This window comes from Anoplopoma fimbria, chromosome 19 (genome assembly GCF_027596085.1).
Source record: "Anoplopoma fimbria isolate UVic2021 breed Golden Eagle Sablefish chromosome 19, Afim_UVic_2022, whole genome shotgun sequence".
Classification (NCBI taxonomy): domain Eukaryota; kingdom Metazoa; phylum Chordata; class Actinopteri; order Perciformes; family Anoplopomatidae; genus Anoplopoma; species Anoplopoma fimbria.
The window spans coordinates 26,085,752-26,106,287 of record NC_072467.1 but is presented as its reverse complement, the minus strand read 5'-3'; the positions used below and the strand labels follow the sequence as shown (position 1 = coordinate 26,106,287).

The 20,536-nt window shown below is 41.6% G+C and overlaps 1 protein-coding gene across 1 annotated transcript in view; it reads left to right on the top strand.

Moving 5' to 3' along the window:
- Nucleotides 1–20,536, top strand: part of cttnbp2 (cortactin binding protein 2) — an 88,681-nt gene that overhangs the window by 41,756 nt on the left and 26,389 nt on the right. Inside the window, 6 exon segments of the mRNA XM_054620239.1 lie at nt 1,368–1,598; nt 9,455–10,385; nt 10,388–10,450; nt 10,453–10,510; nt 10,512–10,876; nt 14,899–15,216. Of these exon segments, the coding sequence (XP_054476214.1) occupies nt 1,368–1,598; nt 9,455–10,385; nt 10,388–10,450; nt 10,453–10,510; nt 10,512–10,876; nt 14,899–15,216 (1,966 nt within the window).

The window sequence follows — 20,536 nt, the reverse complement described above, 5'->3', positions numbered from 1 at the left end:
TAAACCTTGAACTAAACAAGAGTTGTTAAAGCTGCTCATTCGACCCACACAGTGGTTTTGTCTTTGTCATGCTTTTATTTTGGTGGTGTCCCACCTGCTGTCTGTCGCCACATGGGAGTGATGTCAACTTTCACCCACATGTCACTCAGCACCCAATCATCTGAGGAACAGGAGGAAAGGTTCCTTCCACAGCTGATTCAGATACAGAGCTATTTTTATGTTTGTTTTTCGCAAAAAATATTATCTGCAGATTAGTCCGGAGCTCTCTGCCAAATCATTTCCTTTTTTTTTGCTGTTTTCTTTATTCTTTAGCTGTAACCATCAAGCTGTCGTGGTCACGTGCCGTTTGGTTCATCTGCCGAACGTCGTTCTGTTTACATTCTCTCTGGAAGTCAGAGAAGACGAATGATAAACACGAGAGGCTGCAGCTGTGCAGCGCAAGAACTTTCCAGCCGTGGTGTCGTTTCAGACTCAGTGGAGAAGTGTGATTTGTTTTAGTATCATTTGTCAGGTGCTCAGGTGAGGCCTGTAGTGTGATACCTGGTCTGGATGTGACACCCAGGTTCCTCCTGCTGCCACTTCTGACTCCGCCTCCACCTTTGTCCCTGTAACCTGAGGATGCAGGTGCTGATCTGGATTCTAACCATGAATATGTGCTTATTCTCTGGATGTCGGTTGTTGGACATCAGAGGACGCCGATAAGGACACAAGCGTTTCTATGGCTTGATTACATGTATTTATATCACATGTTTGTGTGTATAAGTACACCTTGTGTATAGTTCAGTGGTTCTCAGCATTTTGGGCTCCTTAAATCCTTTAAATTACAATCCTGGTTCCTCCGTTAAGAGGACCTGACCCTATGTAGATATGGAGGGTCTCATTCTGAAGCAACGGAAACACAATTTCAGGTGATTAAATACTAATGAAAACATACAACAGCTTGTAGATCCCCTGAAATGCTATACAATAGCCCTTTAGCAGTGTCTCCTCCTCGTTACTTATCAAAAACGTTTATGTCCTAGTTAACTGTGAGTAGTCGTTCTTTCCTACAGGGATAAAAAGAAAAATACGCTGTTTATGACAAGAATATCTAAATTCAAAAAATATTCTTTATTTTTCAATCTCAACTCGTTAAGTTTAATCTTGGGGCTCCTCGGTGGAAATCCCCAAACTGGATATGAGTGCTGTTTCTAAAATCAGGCATCACATTTATCAGTGTTTTTTGCTGTATAGAAGTATATCACACTAGTATATTAAATGTGGAAATCCTGCAACATTCCAGTTTAGTTCCATTCCCAAAAAATAATTTATCGAGAAATTAACAAGTTTAATAACGTTTTCCTTCCCTCCTTCTTTTTTGTGTCCAGGCTCAGAGGAAGGAGGTGTTTCTCCAGGAGCGATACGGTCACTACAGCCTGACCGACCCCTTCCTGGCCCTTCAGAGGGACTTTGAGTGTGGGGTCCCTGGAGGGGACAAGGAGCGGCGGCCCCTCGGCTCCAGTCCCATCTCCGTCCTGGAGGCCGTCATGGCTCACTGCAGGAAGATGCAGGAGCGAATGTCGGCCCAGCTGGCCGCCGCCGAGAGTCGCCAGAAGAGGGTAAGGTTATCGAAGCGCATAAAGATGCAAATGTTCTTTGACAACCTGCAAACTCATCCATAATCTGCATGTTTACATTACTCGCTAGTTGGTTACAAATGATTCTCAAAGTGGACCAACAGATGAACCAATGCCACCATTTTAGTACCTTGTAGCTTCAATACAATTACACTTCCAAAAAAAAGGCCTCATTTGTGACCTTGTGTTTATGTAAATTCAGTTTAATCTGCGCAAATATTGTTCTTGATTTAATGACAGTAAATACAGTCGTGTTTACATCAGCATATGTGGAGGAGAGATTTCTTCTGTTGGACCACAGATTGTGTTTATTTATACATGACTCAAATCTCCGTGGCTGAGATGCTCCAGAGGCAGAGAACTGTATGCTTGTCTGTGTGCATTAATGTTTTCGCTGTATATTTGAATCCGGAGGATGGGAATAACAGTGTGTGTATATAGTGTGTAATTCCTATTTTATGGTTTGTCATTTCTAATTTTGATGGTCGACTATGTGTGTGTCAGAGGACTCTTTAGGATTATGTAGCTCTGATTAACTGGGCAGTCAGGTGTATGATGTGGTTCTGTCCCATTTATTTCCCTCTCTCGCTCTCTGTGTTAAAGAATATTGCTCGATTAATACATTTTATTGTCCCCGTAGGGAAATCTTTCTTTGGCACAGATGCTTTAAATGAATAACACAAAAACTACAAAAGGTGCACTAAGTTGAGTGCAGATCTTCGCCAGGTGTTTCTGCAACGACCACTTCTGTTTTGTGTGATTTAATGAATATAACCCGCAATTGGCAATTGTTTTTTGAGCCACCCAAAAATATTCTGCGGTTTACTGCAGCAGAAAATGAGATAAGCCGTGGACAGACACAGAGGAGCACAGTCACTCACTCGCATTTTAAAACATACAGTAAGAAAAAGGTGCTTGTGTATTTATTGCATATTGCTCTCTAAGCTTTCAGCAGCGTGAGGAGGCCTGATAGTTTGAAACTGTTGGTTTTTGCACTTTGGCTCATGTGTGAAAGTGTTTGGATGATTCGCTGGCAGAGTGAATGTGGGTGAGTAATCAAGACAATGCTGTGTGAATGTGTGTGCGTCCTGTCCCTGAACTCTGTTATAATAACAGAGACGATATAGTTTAAATGGATCATTTAACCACACACACACACACACACACACACACACACACACACACACACACACACACACACACACACACACACACACACACACACACATAGAGATGAGGAGGAGGATGTATGGATGAAGAAGGAGTGAGTGGGAGGAAGGGAGAGGTAGGAAGTGGGATGTTTTGACAGGAAAGCTGGTTAAATAGATTTTGGTGTGTGTGTGTGTGTGTGTGAGTGTGTGTAAATGTGAATGCACAATATTCCAGTTTTTATCACAGCACATACACTTATGCTGGGTACCGATATTTTTGTTAGCATAGTTACCATAGTGGGAAATAAGATATATTTTTATATTTAAAGTATAATTTATGTATCAGAATTTGGGAAGTTTGATTAAATAAAATGTAATTTTAAAATAACCCAAAAAATGTCCTATATATTTAGACTAGGAAATATCATCAAATAATCACATGACACCAACTTTTAATACTTTAGTGCTACAGACACATTTAAACTTTCAGTGTTTGTTTTGATACATCTGGAGTCGATACCATATGACAACCTAGTAAGTTTTTTTTGTAGTCTGCGTAGATCAGAAAACATGTGATTCAACAATCTTATTCCCTTCCTACGTCACATACACGCTCATTAGTAGAAGGCTGTCATCGATGCTTTGATACATTTTTGTTGACTAATTGATTAGTTGATTTAATCGACAGATCTGTAAAACTGACCTTCTCCTCAAAGAATCAAACAAAAGCACCACTTTAAGTCTTGTTTACCAAAGAAGGTTTTTTTGGAAATAAGTCATTTAGCATGAAAAAAGTAAAAAAAATACTAATCAACTCAACAAATCTTAGTCAAATAAATCCTAATCATCTGATGTTACCAAATCGAGTCCAAAACAATAAAACAAACCCAGCCAATCAGAGCAGACTGGGCTTTTTTGTGAGCGGAGTCTTAAAGAGACAGGCGCAAAAAACGGAGCGTTTCAGACAGAGGATGAATACAGGTATATCCAGACAGACGGCATGTCATAAATAATGTGTTTTTTGAACATTAATCCATGTAAACATGTTCTTTCAGAAACCCCAAATACAAGTATGAACCTGAAAATGAGAATATGTCCACTTTAATTATACCATTAGTGTTTTTGGAGCAATGTTGCGATTTGGATTCAAATGGAAATCACGACTGGTCTGAAACAGAGGCTTTTATACATATATATATGATAGGATATGGAATGATCTTAACTGACAAACAGACAGTTCTATCTTTATGAAGCTTGGCTGTGAGTATCTGTGTCAGGCTGTGATGGAGTTTAGATGCAAGTTTATTTGTGTTGCACCTTTCAAACACAGACGCTTCAAATTGCTTCACACAAGGGAATCGATGCATCACAGTGACATTTAAGAACATGATAAAGTAGGAAAATACCATGTGTTATGTTTCTCCAGAAGCTAAAAAAGACACGATGCCATACATCAAATCTTATATAATAATCTTTTTATGCCTTTTGTAGCAGCTGATCTGAGGCATGACATTTACACAAGCCACGGGATCTAATTTCATCCTCTCCACCAACTGTTTTCTTGTCAAAGATTGATTATAGCTCACACTTTAATATCAACACACAATGAGGAAAATCTCTTCTTCTCTTTTCTTTTTTTATTGCCAAACAAAAGGGAGTGATCACAGAGGGAGTCAGAGAGAGTTCTGCTACTTCACCATGTCTGTGAACAACGTCATGTAAAAACTTTATTTCCTCCTTCCAGACTACAACAGAACGAGTGTTTTTGAGTGCCATTTTGGGTGGAGATGCACTGATAAGATTCTCTCAGTCCAGATACAGTACCTTAGGGTATTGTTCCAGAACACAATGCTATGCAATATTTGTTAGTTGTTATAGTGACATCCACGTCGTCTGGGCTGTAAAATGTTGAAGCAGCTCAACGGTAAGAGAGCGAATGGCTGACCATCCTGCTGTCGGTTCTACTCAGTTTATTTCTACGATGGGAAACCTGACTCACATATGAGTACGTTGGTGGGGTTATTCATGGCTCCTATGCTTGGTTGAAAAAGGCCCAGATTTAATAAAATAAGATAAGATAAGATAATCCTTTATTAGTCCCGCAGCAGGGAAATTTGCAGGATTACAGCAGCAGAGAGACATAAATAAAAAACACGATCAAAACAAGTATTGTAAATAAGTAATTTAAGTAAAGAATATTAAATAAGTAAGTAAAAATAAGCAGAACGATCTGAACAAAACCCTGCCAAAACCAAAACTTAACTATGTGAGACTAGGGATGGGGATTGTTAGCATCTTATCGATTACTAGTGCTCTCATCGATTCTGCGTAGTCCGTGCGGTTCCTCATCAATACTTTTATTGGTTCTTTTTGATTACAGTACCAGTCAAAAGTTTGGACACGCCTTCTCATTCAACTCCTTTGAAGAATCTAAAATATAAAACATATTCTGGTTTGTTGAGCATTTGTTTGTTTACCACATAATTCCATATGTGTTCCTTCATAGTTTGGATGTCTTCAATATTAATCTACAATGTAGAAAAAAATAAAAATAAAGAAAAACCATTGAATGAGAAGGTGTGTCCAAACTTTTGACTGGTACTGTATATTGTGATAAAAAAGGACAATTAAGCAAATAATTATTCTTATTCTTGTGTTTAGTCTTTCTTGAGCAGCAATACAAGAAACCAAAATCTTTAAAATACATTTGCAACATAACAATTAGCTACAATTAGCGTTCATTTATTAGCTTATCCTTGTCAGCAAACTCCATATGGCGTCGCTAACGTTACCTGCAGTGGACGAAGATGGACGGCTGATCTCCAATCAGTAGAAAACTGATCATTTCTGCAGACTGATGTTCTGCTTGTTGTCCAGATGTTGTGATGAACTGCTGCTGTTTCCTCCCTTAACCTGTGAGGGTCTTATTGAGTTTGAGACAACGGGAGTTCTCAGCATCTACTGGAGGAAAATGTAGCCTCACTTTGGATTCTTTGTGTTCTCTCTGCAGTGATGTGTGTCTCACGCTTTACTGAACCTGTGTGTGTCTGTGTGTGTGTGTTTGTGTGTGTGCGTGTGTGTGTGTGTGCGTGTGTACCACAAAGAGACAGAAAGAGGAGGTTTGAGACGAGGACATCTCACTCTGTAACTTCTAAATTACCGATGGCAGAACTCCGGACCTTATCAATACTCAGGGTTTCTATTAATCATCCATGTGTGAGACGTCTTTGACCTTGAGAGATTTTCCTCCATTTGACCTTGATTATATGCTTAAAAGGAGATCCGGCACGCAACAGCGGGTGACCCTCTTTAGGGCAGAATAAGTCACCACAGTTGTGCCTCACTTGTCAACAACAGGTCAGCGACCCCGTCACGCAGCGATACAATGGGTTTTGTTGGAACCATTACAACATCAACAACAAACCAAACGCCGCTAAAAGACAGATGCTCCGTGTTTGCTCGGAGGGATCTTCTGGTTGCCGGGTAGACTGAATCTCACCCGGATTGTCCGTGCTATCTTTACCCCCGCGCTGCGCTCGCACTCTTGTCGTTCTGAGTAAGCCGTTGAATTATCCATGAGGTCTCTCGCAAGCTGAAGGCAGGACGGCTGTGAATGGGTTTACGGGCATAATGAAGAAGAAAAAAAAAAACCCACGCCTTCCTCCTCCTCTTCTCCATGAATCAGTCATGAAGTTGGAGGAAGCCCCCCCTCCCCCCCCTGTATTTGTCAGGTTTTGTGGGTAAACATGCAGCCAAAGTGTTGTGATGCTGAATTTGGAAGCAAGGTCACGACAGCCGGAGCTGAATTTCATTTTTCTATTTTTTTTTTAATCTTTAAATAGTCCTCAGGATTCCTTCTTCACTTCCTTCTTCTTTCATCCCCAAATTCTCCACAGTGGCTGAACAAGCTGCTCTATTCTGCCTCGATGCCAGCTGACAGCTTAAGCGCTGCAGCTGTTCCAGGTGTAAGGATTGACCTTTAAGGGAGAGATTGTACTTCTAAGCTTTAGTCAAATATTTCAATAAGCAGAGGAGATGTCAAGTCCGGGGAGCACCAGGTACCTCTGAGGTATCTCCATAATACTGAGTTTGATATCATTATTATCTCACTCTGCAGTGTGAGCAAAGGTGTAACACACTTTGCATTTGTAGTAACTGCACACACACTCAGTACAGAAGGTCAACGGCTTCTTTACGCTGCATTCCATCAAATCAAACAATTCAAAAAAAGTCTCTCAAGAGGTTTGTCTGAATGCAACCAATAGCTGCCGTCCTTGCTGGGTCATCAAGCAGTTGGTCCTGTGTTGCCACAGTGGAGGACGAGCAGGTTAGAACACCTTGTAGTGTAAGGTCAATAGTTTACTTTGTAAGAGTTGGTTGTAAGATCGTGCCTCAATGCTTTGAGTGGATTTGTGCCGGTTGCAGTGTGTATCAGCATTCATTAATATTATGGAAGTCAATGAGAAAATGACTCTACTTCTCTCTTGATTTATTCCCTCAGTAAACATTGTAAACATGAGTTTATGGTCTCAATCTCTAGTTTCAAGTCTTCTTCAATACAGCATGATGTTCATTTAGTAAATGATGCTCCATTTAGAGTCAAACAGACCATAAAGCAGGGGATGCTTTAGGGGCGGGGCTACACACTGATTGTGGGTCGCCTCCAGAGACGTATACGGCGTCTCTACGTCGCTCCTCCTCCTCAGTCCAAATATGGTCACTTCTGTTCATCAGTCGCAAAAAACAACATCATGGGAACGGCGAAATTGCCAAACTCGAGGCTTCATTACATCAGTCCACAAACCAATTGGTGACGTCACCATGACTACGTCCACTTCTTTAATACAGTCAATGGTCCTCCCCAAAGGAAAGTTGAAGATAGCCCCCACCAAAGCTTAAAGACTTAACTTGAATGCTTGTTTTATTACACATATCCCAGCCTTCATGATTTAATTCTTCTGGAAATGTTTTCCCCGTAAAATTATTTTCTGTAAATCAGAAGAGCAGAGGGCAGAAAATATTTTTGTCAGTCTGGTCTCATTGAGAGCCTTAGGCCCGATTGACCTGGGTTAACCCCTGTTGTGTAGTTTCAAAAAGGGACAATGGAAAATCATCGAAGCTTTACTTCTGGAGCTGTGCAATATATCAAAAAGTTATCAAAATCACAATATGTCCTACTGCAATTGTAAAATGGGAAATGTGTGTCAAAATACAATTTAACATTTAATATTGTGGTTCTGCAGAGACGTCCTGGCCTTCAATTCACATCCTAGAGACTTAATAAAACATCTTTGTTTGGTACAGATCCCTGCAAAAACCACACCTTCATTATTTTAATATGTTTTTCAAAACAAAAAAAAGAGAAAAATGATAATGCTCTCTGATAATGCAAATCATATCACAACATCACCATTCAACTGCCATGCGATGTTTTTAAACATTTCTTTCAGGCTACGCTGCATCCTTCACAGCATCCCTCAGTTTGTTCTTCCGAGGCATCAGGCCGACTCGCAGCAGACGTAATCCTCACCCAATTAGCAGCTCGTCGTAGCACCTCCTTTTGAGGAACGAACCGGCTGCTCCCTCGGCGCTCCACGTTTTGCTTTTAAACCTCCTGCTCCTCCTCAGCATCAGCCGGCGGTGAGACGTATTCTGTACTCCCCGATGGTGTGGAGCGGTGGGAGGGGTGTGGCGGAGGACTCCTGGGAAGGGAGGGGGGTCTGGTTTGGGACACGGGGTGTGGTGGACTCTTTTGTTTGGAGGCTTGTTAGAGCGATGGGGTCTTGGCGATCCGGTGGAAAGCCCCCCGGTTAAGCCTTGTTACCCTCTGAGCTAACAATAGCAGCGACGCTCCACATTTAGAGAGCCGTGGGCTTCGACAAGTCATCGAAATTCACCCGTACACACACAGACACTGTGTCACTCTGAACAGATCAAATCACACTCGTGCCTCAAGCCGCCCGGCAGATTAATAGTCTGTTTGTGTAAATATGGAGCTATTTTTCCCGGCTCATTTGATTGATACGGATCGTTTGCGCCCTTCTGGAGAAAATTGTTTCCGTGATCTATTTTTTTTGCTTCGTGACTAACAAATTACTTGATGTTCTGATGGCTGCGTTCCATTATCCATCCAAGACTTTTATCAAAGGCTGAGGGGAAAAGCTGTGTTTGTACCAGAGGTTGGAGAATATGGATGGAACTGGGCTCCAATAGCGACCACAGAGCTCATTACACATAATGTTGGCCACTTTTGCTGTAAATATCTGTATTCATGCAAAGCTCCAGCAATAAATGCACAGCAGATTTAAAAAAACTAAAGACTAACAATTCTATTATCAATTAATGAGATGATGAAGTGATAAAAGATACAAATCACAAAGATATAAAACTGAAAAGTCCTCAAATTTAGGAAATAATGAGATAGTGATAAAATACAAATCACAAAGATATAAAACTGAAAAAAACCAGTTAAGAAATGTTGTTTTGCTTGTGAATGACTTAAACAATGAATCAATTGTGAAACATGTTGACCTTCAGTGTCATAATTGATTAACTGACTTATCATTTGAGCACTAGATAGAAGTTGTCTTTTGTGTAGATCTACCGAGCCCAACTCACCCGTTTCTGTTTGTCTATGTGAAATTGATCTACTGTCCCCTGACTTGGTTTGTATTTTTTTCCTTGCAGCTGGAGATGGAGAAGCTGCAGCTCCAGAGTCTGGAGCAGGATCACCGCAAGCTGACGGCGCAGCTGAAGGACGAGCGCGAGAAGAACAAGCACATCGTCATGATGCTGGTGCGCGAGTGCAAGCAGCTGGCCACGCGGGTGGTGGAGGAGTCGCAGCGCTTCGACGAGCTCCAGGCGCGCCTCGACGAGGAGGGCCGCACCTCCGGGCGCCTGCAGGAGGAGCTGAGCGCCGAGCGGCAGCGCGGGCAGCAGATGGAGGCCAAGATGGAGAAGCAGCTGTCGGAGTTCGACACGGAGCGGGAGCAGCTGCGCGCCAGGCTCGGCCGCGAGGAGGTCGAGAGCCAGAGTCTACGGCAGCAGGTGGAGCAGCTCAGGACTGAACAGGGCGAAGGGAAGGATGGCGCCACCGCTGCCGCCGCCCAGCCTGCTGCTGATGCTGCTGACGGAGCAGAACCCGCCGCTGCCGCCGTCATCACACCACCCAAACCTAAAGCTGTGACTTCTGTTTCCGTAGCCACAGAGCCCATCAGCTCTCGAACAGCGTCTTGCCAAACGGACCCGCCGCCCACCGAGGTGGAGGGTCCCAAGAAGAACCCGCTCACCGTCCCCGTCAAACCGACCCCCGCCAACTACGTGGGCCTGAGTCTGCCAAAGACGGGCGGCCGGGGGATCGTCCACAGCAGCTCCGGAGGACTGACGCAGACGGAGAACGGCTCGGAGGGCCAGGCCCCGCACGGCGTGCCCAGCGGGGTCAGCCCCCGTGTCCAGGCGGCCCGCTACAAGTTCCAGGAACAGGACCAAAACGGCACGGCGTCCCAGAGCCCTCCGGCCCGTGACCTCTCCCCGACCCCCGCCAACCGCGACAACTTCGCCGCCAAGCAGCAAGCGCGACACACCGTCACGCAGGTCCTCTCGCGCTTCACCAGCCCTCCAGCGGGGGCGGCGGACCGCTGCGTCCCGGTCTGCCCCACTCCGCCTCGGAGGGAGGCCCTTTTCCGGCCGCCTGGGCCACCCCATCGGCCTCAAGTCGCCCACGGTGGCCAGGATCGACCGGGGAACCCCCACCTATCCCTCCCAAAAAGCCGGGGCTCTCCCAGACCCCCTCTCCTCCTCATCCGCCCATCAAGGGGTTGGGGGACAGCGGCCGCTCCCAGGGGGCGGGGCTAAAACCGGCCACGCCCCAGCTGCCGCCAAAACCCGCCCTGGACCTGGTCCCAGCCCTGACGGCCTCTCAGGTGGGTGACTGCCCCCATTCCCGCTCAGGCCGGGGCCCTCAGCGTCAGCCGGCGGCAGCATGTGCAGAGTGCCCCCCGTCATCAGTAGCCCCTCCTCCATACACCCCCTCCACCTCCTCTTCCATTAGTGCTCCATCCTCCCGTAGCCCCCGAGCCTCAGCGGGCAGCCCCCTGGCAACAGCATCAGGTAAAGAGGCTCCTCCACGCTCCGTCTCCCTCCAGACCTCCCCGCTGCCTCTTTTCTTCGACTGTCTTTCCACGGCGCTAGCATAGCCTAGCTTAGCATAGCATAGCCTAGCCTAGCCTAGCATAGCAATCAGGTTACAGGCAGTCGTACCTCAGGAATGCAAGGCAGAATAGCACAATTCAGATTACTGTCACTGACTCCCTCCCTCTACTCTAAAGCACCTCACTGCTTTCTCTCTCTCTCTACTCACCCTTCCTCCTCCTCCTCCCTCCTCCTCCTCCTCCTCCTCCTCCTCTTCCTCCTCCTCTAATACGTCCTCCCTCTGGGCCTCCTTTCGTCTCCCATGTTGTCACGTTAGCCCCCGTCGGTGTATCAACGGCGGACATTGCCATTGGATTGGTTAGCCGTCCCTCAGCAGAAAGGAGTAGTCAGATTACTTTTAAGGGTTTCCCACCAGTAACCCCCTATCCTCTCTGAAGCTGATGCCAGAGGCTGCTCTCTCCTCCCCCCCCCCCCTTCCCTCCTCCATCCTCCAGTAGCATGCCATGACCACTCCACTACTTCCTGCACTTCCTTCAGCTTCCATTAACTCGTCCATTCTGCCTCCCTTTGTGTCATTTTGATATATAAATGTTAGCATTTATATTTACCTTTTGTGACGTGCTTTCGGTGCTCTGCTTGATTTTACCGTGTCGTTTGATCAAAGAATAATTCCAGTTTATGACAATTTAGGTCTTATTTCCATAGTTTTGGCTGTCATTTCTGTCTGTAATAATAAAACATAATAAATAAACAGTTCCTGAAGCAACGGACGGGTTGTAAACAGAACTTCCAAACTTTTTACGTAGAGAAAACTAACAGAAATGATTTCCCAAACATTCGTCACAGATTCCAGAATAACAGATTATTCCACTCACTGTCCACACTGTACAATGAAGGATTATTACCAATCAAAACTTTCAGTTTCACCTCCAAATAGGCTGGTTTAGATGATTATTTTACTCCTTGTTCCTTCACTTTGCTGCGTTTTGCAGGTATCATATGTGAAAGAAATGGTGACGAAAACAACAGTAGGAATACAAACCCAAGTTGCAATAAACTGGAATTGTCCTGAAATGTACCTGTGAAATGTGACAAAGTACATTTACTAGTCCTGTTCTTTTTGCATGCAGATGTGTCAGGATCTGAAAAAAAAAATATATATGCTCTGTTTAGTTCAAATGATCAAGATCTTTGCAGAAAAGAAAAGTCCTAAAAGGACGTAGATAACAGATCTCCATTTAAACTTCAAAAACAGTTTCTTTATAAAAAAAAAGGTCCTCGGATCTGCTGATGTCATGTTATTTACTGATATTGCAGCTCCTTAATCTCACCTGTCAGCAGCCAGATATGTTTTCGTATCTTTGGCGTTTTGATTCCGCACCAGAACGCTCTGACGGACAGAAAGCAAACGTAACGGCTGCCATTATCTACGTCCTTGAGAATCTCTGCTGCACTTTTTCTTCAGCCTCTTTTGTGCATCTCTCTGCAGTCTGTGAAACAATATTCCTGCACTGAAATTCTACCTTTTATTTCTAACTTATATTTAACCTTCTAAGGTCAGAGCCGCCACATAAAACCACAGTTAAAAGTAGCATCTTTAGCTTTTAGCATGTTAGATTGTTGCGTTTAGTAATTGGGTCTTTTTTTTCTGCTTTTTAGCTCATCTGTTTGTTGTGCTTAATCATTTAGAATAATGCTGTCCAGTCTCCTCCTGAATAACGTGTATATTTCTATGTCTCCACTGTGTGAATATTGTGGCTGAATGATTGTAATGAATGGTGAACGCCGTCCATCATCTGGCTGTTAATCTGACGCGTTGACGGACTCTTTCGTTCGGGCTGCAGCGCATCACATGTTGATTAAATCATAGACATTTCATTAGAGGGTGAACATCTCTTATGTTTGGGATGTTTCATCCTGTTCTAGCACATTTAACTGTGCAGCAGCGTATTCTAAATCTGTGAAACATTAATTTATGCCAATTTTTTTATCCCTAAAGAGCTTAACTCCCCACCTATTATGTGGATGTCCAAACAGTTTTGACGGTAAATGTATTAGATTGAAGCAATGAATTATATTGACCAAGAAAGCTGAGCTCTCCTGCTCGTGGAGCCGCGCCGGCAGTGCCTACATGTACCAGGATGCATTGCACGCGACCATATCCTCTTACTAGGCGAATACAGCCTCGGCTTCTCTTGTGTTGTGAAGCAAAGCATTATCCCAAAAAGTGTTTTATTAATTCTAGTGGTGAAACCAAAGTGTTCAAAGATGCCAAATATGTCAGGCTGTACATCACAGAAAAGTGTGTAAAATTGTGAAGATACCCGGGATATGTCTGTTTCATAATCAGCCATACTAACATGGAATTATGGGCTCGAATTTTAAGTTCAATGTAGGCAGAATTTTCCTTCAATGTAAAAGCACCACCAGTGATTCAGTGTGAAAAAAATTTTTTTTTCTACACGTATAGAAACGAAACATTTAAAGGACATTTAAGAAAGAAATCTGGAGTTTTAAGAAGTTTATAAGAAAGTAAGAAGAGTACATATTTGACTTCAGCAGCAGGTCTGAAGGCAGAGATGTCTGTGGTTGATAGGAGGGAGTGGAGCTTTAACCTCTCTTTACCCGTTTACCTGCGTTTCCCACAATCCTCCTGTAATCCTACCGATATGTTCATATTAACAACTAACCACCACATGGGATTGAGCCAACAGAAACCAACTGTGTGGCTTCTTTAAGAGGTTTAACATCGTGTTTCTGTGGCTCTTCTATCTTTAGTATTTCACATATTGTTGTATGTTCAGTTTGGTTCATTTCCTGCTGAAAGCGTTGCACAGTCCAGTCCGTGTAACATTTGTTAGCTAGCTGAGCTAGTTGCTGTTTCAGGTGAGCTAACCTCAGTAGCATATAGTTCAGGTGCAAAGCTGGCTGACCTTCTGCCCTTCAAAATAAAAGGTTTGTCTCTGCTAGTTTTCTAACTTTTCTGAGACTTTTCCCCGTATTGATTCTCCTTAAATATTTTAAAGGTTCTGACACTGTGTGACAATATGATACTGTATGCAGTAAATATGCTGTATCATCTTATTTCAGCTCTGTCAAAGCTTAATGATTATTACACGTTACAGGGTTTTTTTCAGTAGGTTTTTGCATGCAACAAATTTGCTTTGGTGCATAATAAAAATATTGAAAGAGAAATATGCATAAAAGTAAGTATTGCAAAAATCAAAAAAATGTAAATATAGAATAAAAAATACTAAAAAGTATTTACAAAAAAACTAATAATTGGAAATATTTTTTGCCTATTTTGTTAAAATAAAAAATAGCCCCCAAATTCAGTCCATGATGTGTATGTACACAAAACATAAATAAATAAATATGCAAAAGAAAGATGAATATATGGAGATACTGTGGATATCCTTTGCCTATTATTTATAAACATATCCCCTAATCTCAGCCTATGCTATATAAATATGTAAATAAATAAACATAAATGAATGTGTACGAACATAAATAGATAATTGAGATATTGTGGATATATTGTGCCGCAATTTTTTTAGACATCTTCCCCAAATTTAGCCAATTCTATGAAAATATGTACACAAAACAAATATGTCCAAGAAATTTAAGATATTTTGGATATCTTTTATTAATTCTTTATTTTTTTAAACTTTTGGAATCACCAATAGAATTTGAAATGAATATTTGGGTGTTTGAACACAACATGAGCTTATGCAGACTGGAAACGTTTATGTTAAACTCCAGTTCTTTACTTTACCTCCTTCCTCCTGCTTCGTACAACAGTATGTTTCAAACTGACGTGTGCTCTCCTCACCCTTCCAACCCGGCCACCTTCTGACGCCCTCGCTCTCCAACGCTCAGCACTTCTAGAAGCTCTTTCCTCCTCCTCCTCCTCCTCCTCCTCCTCTTCCTCCTAGTTTAACCTGTGCTGCTCCTCCTCCCCCTCCTCCTCCCCCCTGCAGGCTGGTGTCCCTCCGTAGTCTCCTCTCTCAGCGGCGGAGGGCCTGCTGCCCTGGACGGCGGGCGCTCCCTGCTCCCCCAAGCTGCTTCCCAGGGAAATGTCACTTTATTGTCAATGCTGCTTAACCAACCAGACCCGACCACCATCACCACCACTACTACCACTACCACTACTACAACCACCACCAACAACTCCACGTCCACCGACACCACCTCTACCATGGAGGACAAGCCCAATCTACTCGACCAAGACCACCACCTCTACCACAACCACAACCAAACCTCTGCATTGTTTGCTGCTGCTCAGAATGGACACACAGGTAACTGACATCTCCTTATTCAATGCTGGTTGACATTTAAAAGCACTGCATGTATTTATGAAGCTAGAAGTTGAAAAACAATCTCCTTTGCTCTTTAGCAACCTGGGAAATGTTTAAATTAACCGTTTTATATTCAGATTCCAGCTTTCTTATACTTTATATATTTAAAGTCCTTGTTAAACTGAATTTAGAGCGTCTTATTTCTTCTGTGCTGTGACATATACAAGAGGGATATTAATCAAATCCTTCACATTTGATTAGTCTGCTAAAAAGCTTTGAGTTAAGCGCCATAAGGAGCTACAGAGGACTGTTGGCTCCACACACACCTCCCTTCGCTAAAAGCTGCAGATCAATTGAGTGGATGGATGTCATGATATTATTGGTTGGCAACAACAAGCACACTTCATATTTTGTTTTATAGTAAGAAAACAGATGACAAATAGCCTCGCTAGCTCTGCCGCATTCACATGAATTGTTTGATTAATGTGTTCTCTCCCTACCAAATAAACCCCAAAAATAAAAAGATGATGAGATTTTGATAAAAAAAATTCAAATAAATAAATTTACATATTGTTAAATAGGTTTAAAATATGATATATCAACTTTAAATCAAACTACTTTTAGGCCAACAAAAAATATATAAATAGGTTATTCAGCATTTTCCCATCAGACTTTAATTCCTTTCCCATTAAAAGAATACTTTACCCACAAAATAACCATGTTTATATCAACTCCTCTCCTCGTGTTACCTTCAATTATTGAAGAAAAAACCTTTTTCTCGCATTCTTTTACTGGGAACAGATAATTACAAGAATGGAAAACATTCCATTTAAGAATGATTTAGAGCTTAATTGAAATGCTTTAGCTCTTTGTGTTTGGAAAATGAAAATGATGAAAATGTCAAATAATTCTGTAATAATGAAAACATTGAATAGACTGTATTTTCGGTGGCTGGTCAATCTACTCTTGGAGGCGGATGTAGTAAATCTCATGACCTTCAAAACTTGAAAGTCACGAGATCTGGATGCAGATGTTTTTCTTATTATAAGCGATAATGTTCTTGTTAACATTATCACAGTTTTTGGTCAATAACTAATCATTTTGATGCAAATGTTATCGCTGTTTCTCTCCAAAGCACCAATGAGTATGTACATTTGAACGCGTTGATGAACCTGACGGGAATTGAATCCTTGTCTGCGGTTGGCTGGATGATTTTAAAGAGTATACTTTTCAAGGATCGCCCAGAGGCTTGTATTGATCCGTATTGATTGATTAGAGAGAGGGTGATACTCTAAAACACAAACAAAGGTTTCAAACAGGATTGATTGTTCTGTGAGTGTGTCTCAGATGATGAAACATATGGAATATAAATCACCACCATGACAGTGATTATAAAGTCAGTCAGTGAATACATAAATAAGTTATGCCTTATATGTATTTATACACAACCTATTTTTATTATTGAACATTTTCCTTTTAATGCGCATTAAAGGAAAATAGAAAAAGGAATCAAATGTATTGAATTTTTGTTTGTGTCACGCTTTACATACATAAATATCTGCTGGTGTAACTACTGGTCATTATTATTATCTGCACCAGGAGATAATGACGACGGTCCTGTGTGCGTGACAAAGTGTGCATCTCTGTGTCTGTCCGCAGCTAATCTTGCACACTGCTGCACCAAACTGCATAATATTTTGGCTGCTCCTCATGTTGTTGCAGTAAATCAATCTTTCTCAAAAACATATTTTATTGACTGTTGGGTAGGGCCATTGTTTGACGTCTGACGGCCATGGGCGGGAAAACAGTTTGCTGAGTTGTTCTGTGCTCTTATATTGGGCATCAACCTCACATTTACACATATATCATCGAAAATAATAGACTTGAAGCCTATATAAACACTTCATCTGCATAGATTACTATGTGAGTGTATCTGTTGTGTGAGACATGTGAGTGAAAACACGTCTGATACACTTGCGGTATAGACGGGGGGGTTAGCCAATTGTGGTTTGTATTCATTCACTCAAACATAACAGCAGTGGTCGTTGGCATACACACCTGGCGGAGAACTGTACTCTAATGAGTCTTTCTAGTGTCATTTGCTTCAGTTATATGTGTTTCCACAAACCTACAGTTCTCTCAGAGGACTTAGACGCCATGTGAGATTGATTCATATTATTCTCACCTACTCAAACAAACTGCGTAAAGGCCCTGGAGTTTGAATAAACTGCTGCTAAACTAACCTGCTATAATGCTTTCCCCTCTGTCAGCATCCTTCAAAGAGTGTGGCTTTTGAATAAGGCCGTAAAGAGGGTTCTTTAATGAAGAGTATAAAGAAGGTTTACATTGATAAGAGACTGGATATAATACGACTCCACAAAAAGAGATTTTACTCTTTTAGTAATTTAGTTGTTGCCCTTTTCCAGATTCAGGGTTGAATATCTTGCAAAAGAAAACCTTCAGAAGGAACACAACTTAGATGTTCCAGACATCAGACCTGTGACATTTCAGTTTTTTAAGGGAGGACCCTAACAAGAAAAGGCTCCCTGCCATCTGCTTTCTTACCACAGCTAATAGTCTCTGCATTGTCATTCCAGATAGATTAAACACGATTTTGGCCTTTAGTGAGAAGAAAATGAGATGCTAATTTTCAGTTTGTTGTCTGTTTGAATAATACATTTCCTCCTGCATGCAGTTTGACTAGAAGTGCATGTGAATAATGTGATTTATGGGAAGTTATGAAGATACACACTTTGCATTTGTACTAAAAAGAGAAGTATTGGATATTGGGGGAGTTTGATGAAGAGAGGTCGGACCATGTATAACTGTTTATTTAACTGGAACGCATGTATCACCATGGATTATGTTTGTTCTGCAAATATCAGATGAATGTGGCTTCTCATACCTTTGGTTGGATCAGAGACATGGCGATATCAAATGTCTGGAGCGGTTGAGCAGAGCTTAAAAGATCAGTTCCTGCAGAAGTGGCACTATGAGCTCCAAAGTAGGCCGTCATGTGACTTATGTTGTGAATTTAAAGAGGGACTTAAAGGTGGAAAAGTATATGCTTTCTTTATAATTTATAATAGTGGCAGTCCCAAAATAACAGGAATATTCAAAGGGCTAGATAGGTATAAAAGGTTCTGCAATTAATGTAACTTGGGGTATGAATATCATGTTTTGTTTGAATGTAAAAAAAAACAAGCATTGTATAGAAGAATAGAAAGAAATACTTGCCAAAATACTTTGTAAAATATCTGTTGCTGTCCAAACTTATATCACTATTGCTGAAAGATAAACTAGATGCTTTTGAAGTCATGTTTTGTTCCTGTTAAATGACTTATTTTGTGCAGTAGATCTATTCTGGTAGTTTACTTTTGTTCTGTTCTCTGTGTGTTGTTGAAGTCCACTAATGGGTTGTATTGATTTTAAATGACTAAGATCTCTTTAGTTGATAGTTTAGTTTAGTCGTTTTTATGCTTTTTTTCATGCTGGACGACTTATTTCCAAGAAACTTATAAGCACATCTCTAGTAAACACGAGATTTTCAGATTTTGTGTGATTCTTTGTGGGGAAACTTAAGTTTGTTCTCCAAACCAGGATCTGTTGTCTAGAGTAAATAACATTCTGGCCTAGTTGAGGTTCTGAAAAGGTTTAGCATCTGATGCATATGTAAGGAATAATATGCCTTTTGAGGTGTTCCATTATTAGAAATGAATGGACGAGTTGGGACAGTTGCCTCTGCAAAGCCCGTTATTCTATGATAATGGACGCTGTGGAGGTCATTATACCGCTCAAAACAAAACATCGATTTTAATTTTATTTTATTAAAACAAAACATCGATTTTAATTTTATTTTTTCGTTTTGTAACCAAAATCTTGAGTTAATTCCATAGACTGGGTACAAGAAGGTGTCTTCACAAGCCATTCACTCCGTTTCCAGGGTTTGGATAATACCTGGAACAATCATTACCGTTCCATAAAGATGTGATGTAATGACAATTCTCCAGTAAATAGGACAGCCCTTAGGTACAACTTGGCAACGGAAGATATTTTTACACTAAGCTAGCTAACGAAATGCTAGCAGGTTTCCATCTCATTACCATTGCGTACAGTTAACAACTCTCATGCAGGGTTGTAACCTACATGCAGCACACACACACACACACACACACACACACACACACACACACACACACACACACACACACATATACATATACACACACAGAATAATGAATGCATGCAGACCCATTTACACACGCACACTCACTGCAGGTCTATCAGGATCTGCTCCCCTGCTGAGGTGTTTAGTAACACTGTCAGTCGAGGAGCGTTGATCCGAAAACACGACTAATGCAGCTGAAGGGCAGCTGTGCTGAGGGATTATGGGTAAATCTTCACAGAGAGGACACACAGTCACACACAGTCACACACAGTCCTATATTCAATATTTCATTGTACCAAGATTTCTCCATTTTCGTCTGATCCCTGTTTACCTCTCCTCCTCCCATGTTTCTACGTTTGAAATCACAGGTAAATTGAGTATTTGATGTGAGAATGTGTGTAAAGTTCTAAAAGTAAACAACAACTGGAACATGAAACGCACATCGATTAACTTGCAGTAGGAAGTAAAAAAAAAAAGCAGTTTTTAAAGGACAGTTCAAGAATAAATGTTTTTATTTAACATAACGAAAGAAGACTTAATGCAAAATTCCCTCTGTATGCATTCTAGTCTGTTTTTCTGCTGGCTCCTTCGTACCCGATGTTTTGATATACAGTATATGTGAAACTATTTTTGTATTGTTTGATGTCACATACACTACAAAGAGCTGAGTCCCTGCCAACTTCTGGTTTGTTCCACTAGCTTTTAGTGTTTGTTGTAGGTTCTCACAAAAGGTTTCATTCATCAGTCGCTCTGAAAAGCAGGAAGATTTTTTTCCTTTGGATTTCTGCCCATATTTTAAAGATGAATGGCTACTGTACTATTGTACTGGAGGGTAAAAACGTTGACGACTTGTCATTTTATTCAAAGATTAAAGAGTGCGTCTTTCGCTACAACTCTTGGGAAATGTTGCAGTCGAAATGCCAAGACAATTATTTACGATTTATCTTTGTTGTTTTGGAACGACGAGGTGCTGAAATTGCATTTAATTCAGCATATTGAACAAAAATAACGACAGGTATTAGCTTTTCAGAACAACCAATCGAAGAAACCCTCCGTGAGAAACCACAAACGGAAGCTGTCTAAACAAGGTTTTCGGGTTTTTAAGATGGTGCAGGCTAAATAGATTGTGTTTTGTTCTGTCCCGGGTACAAC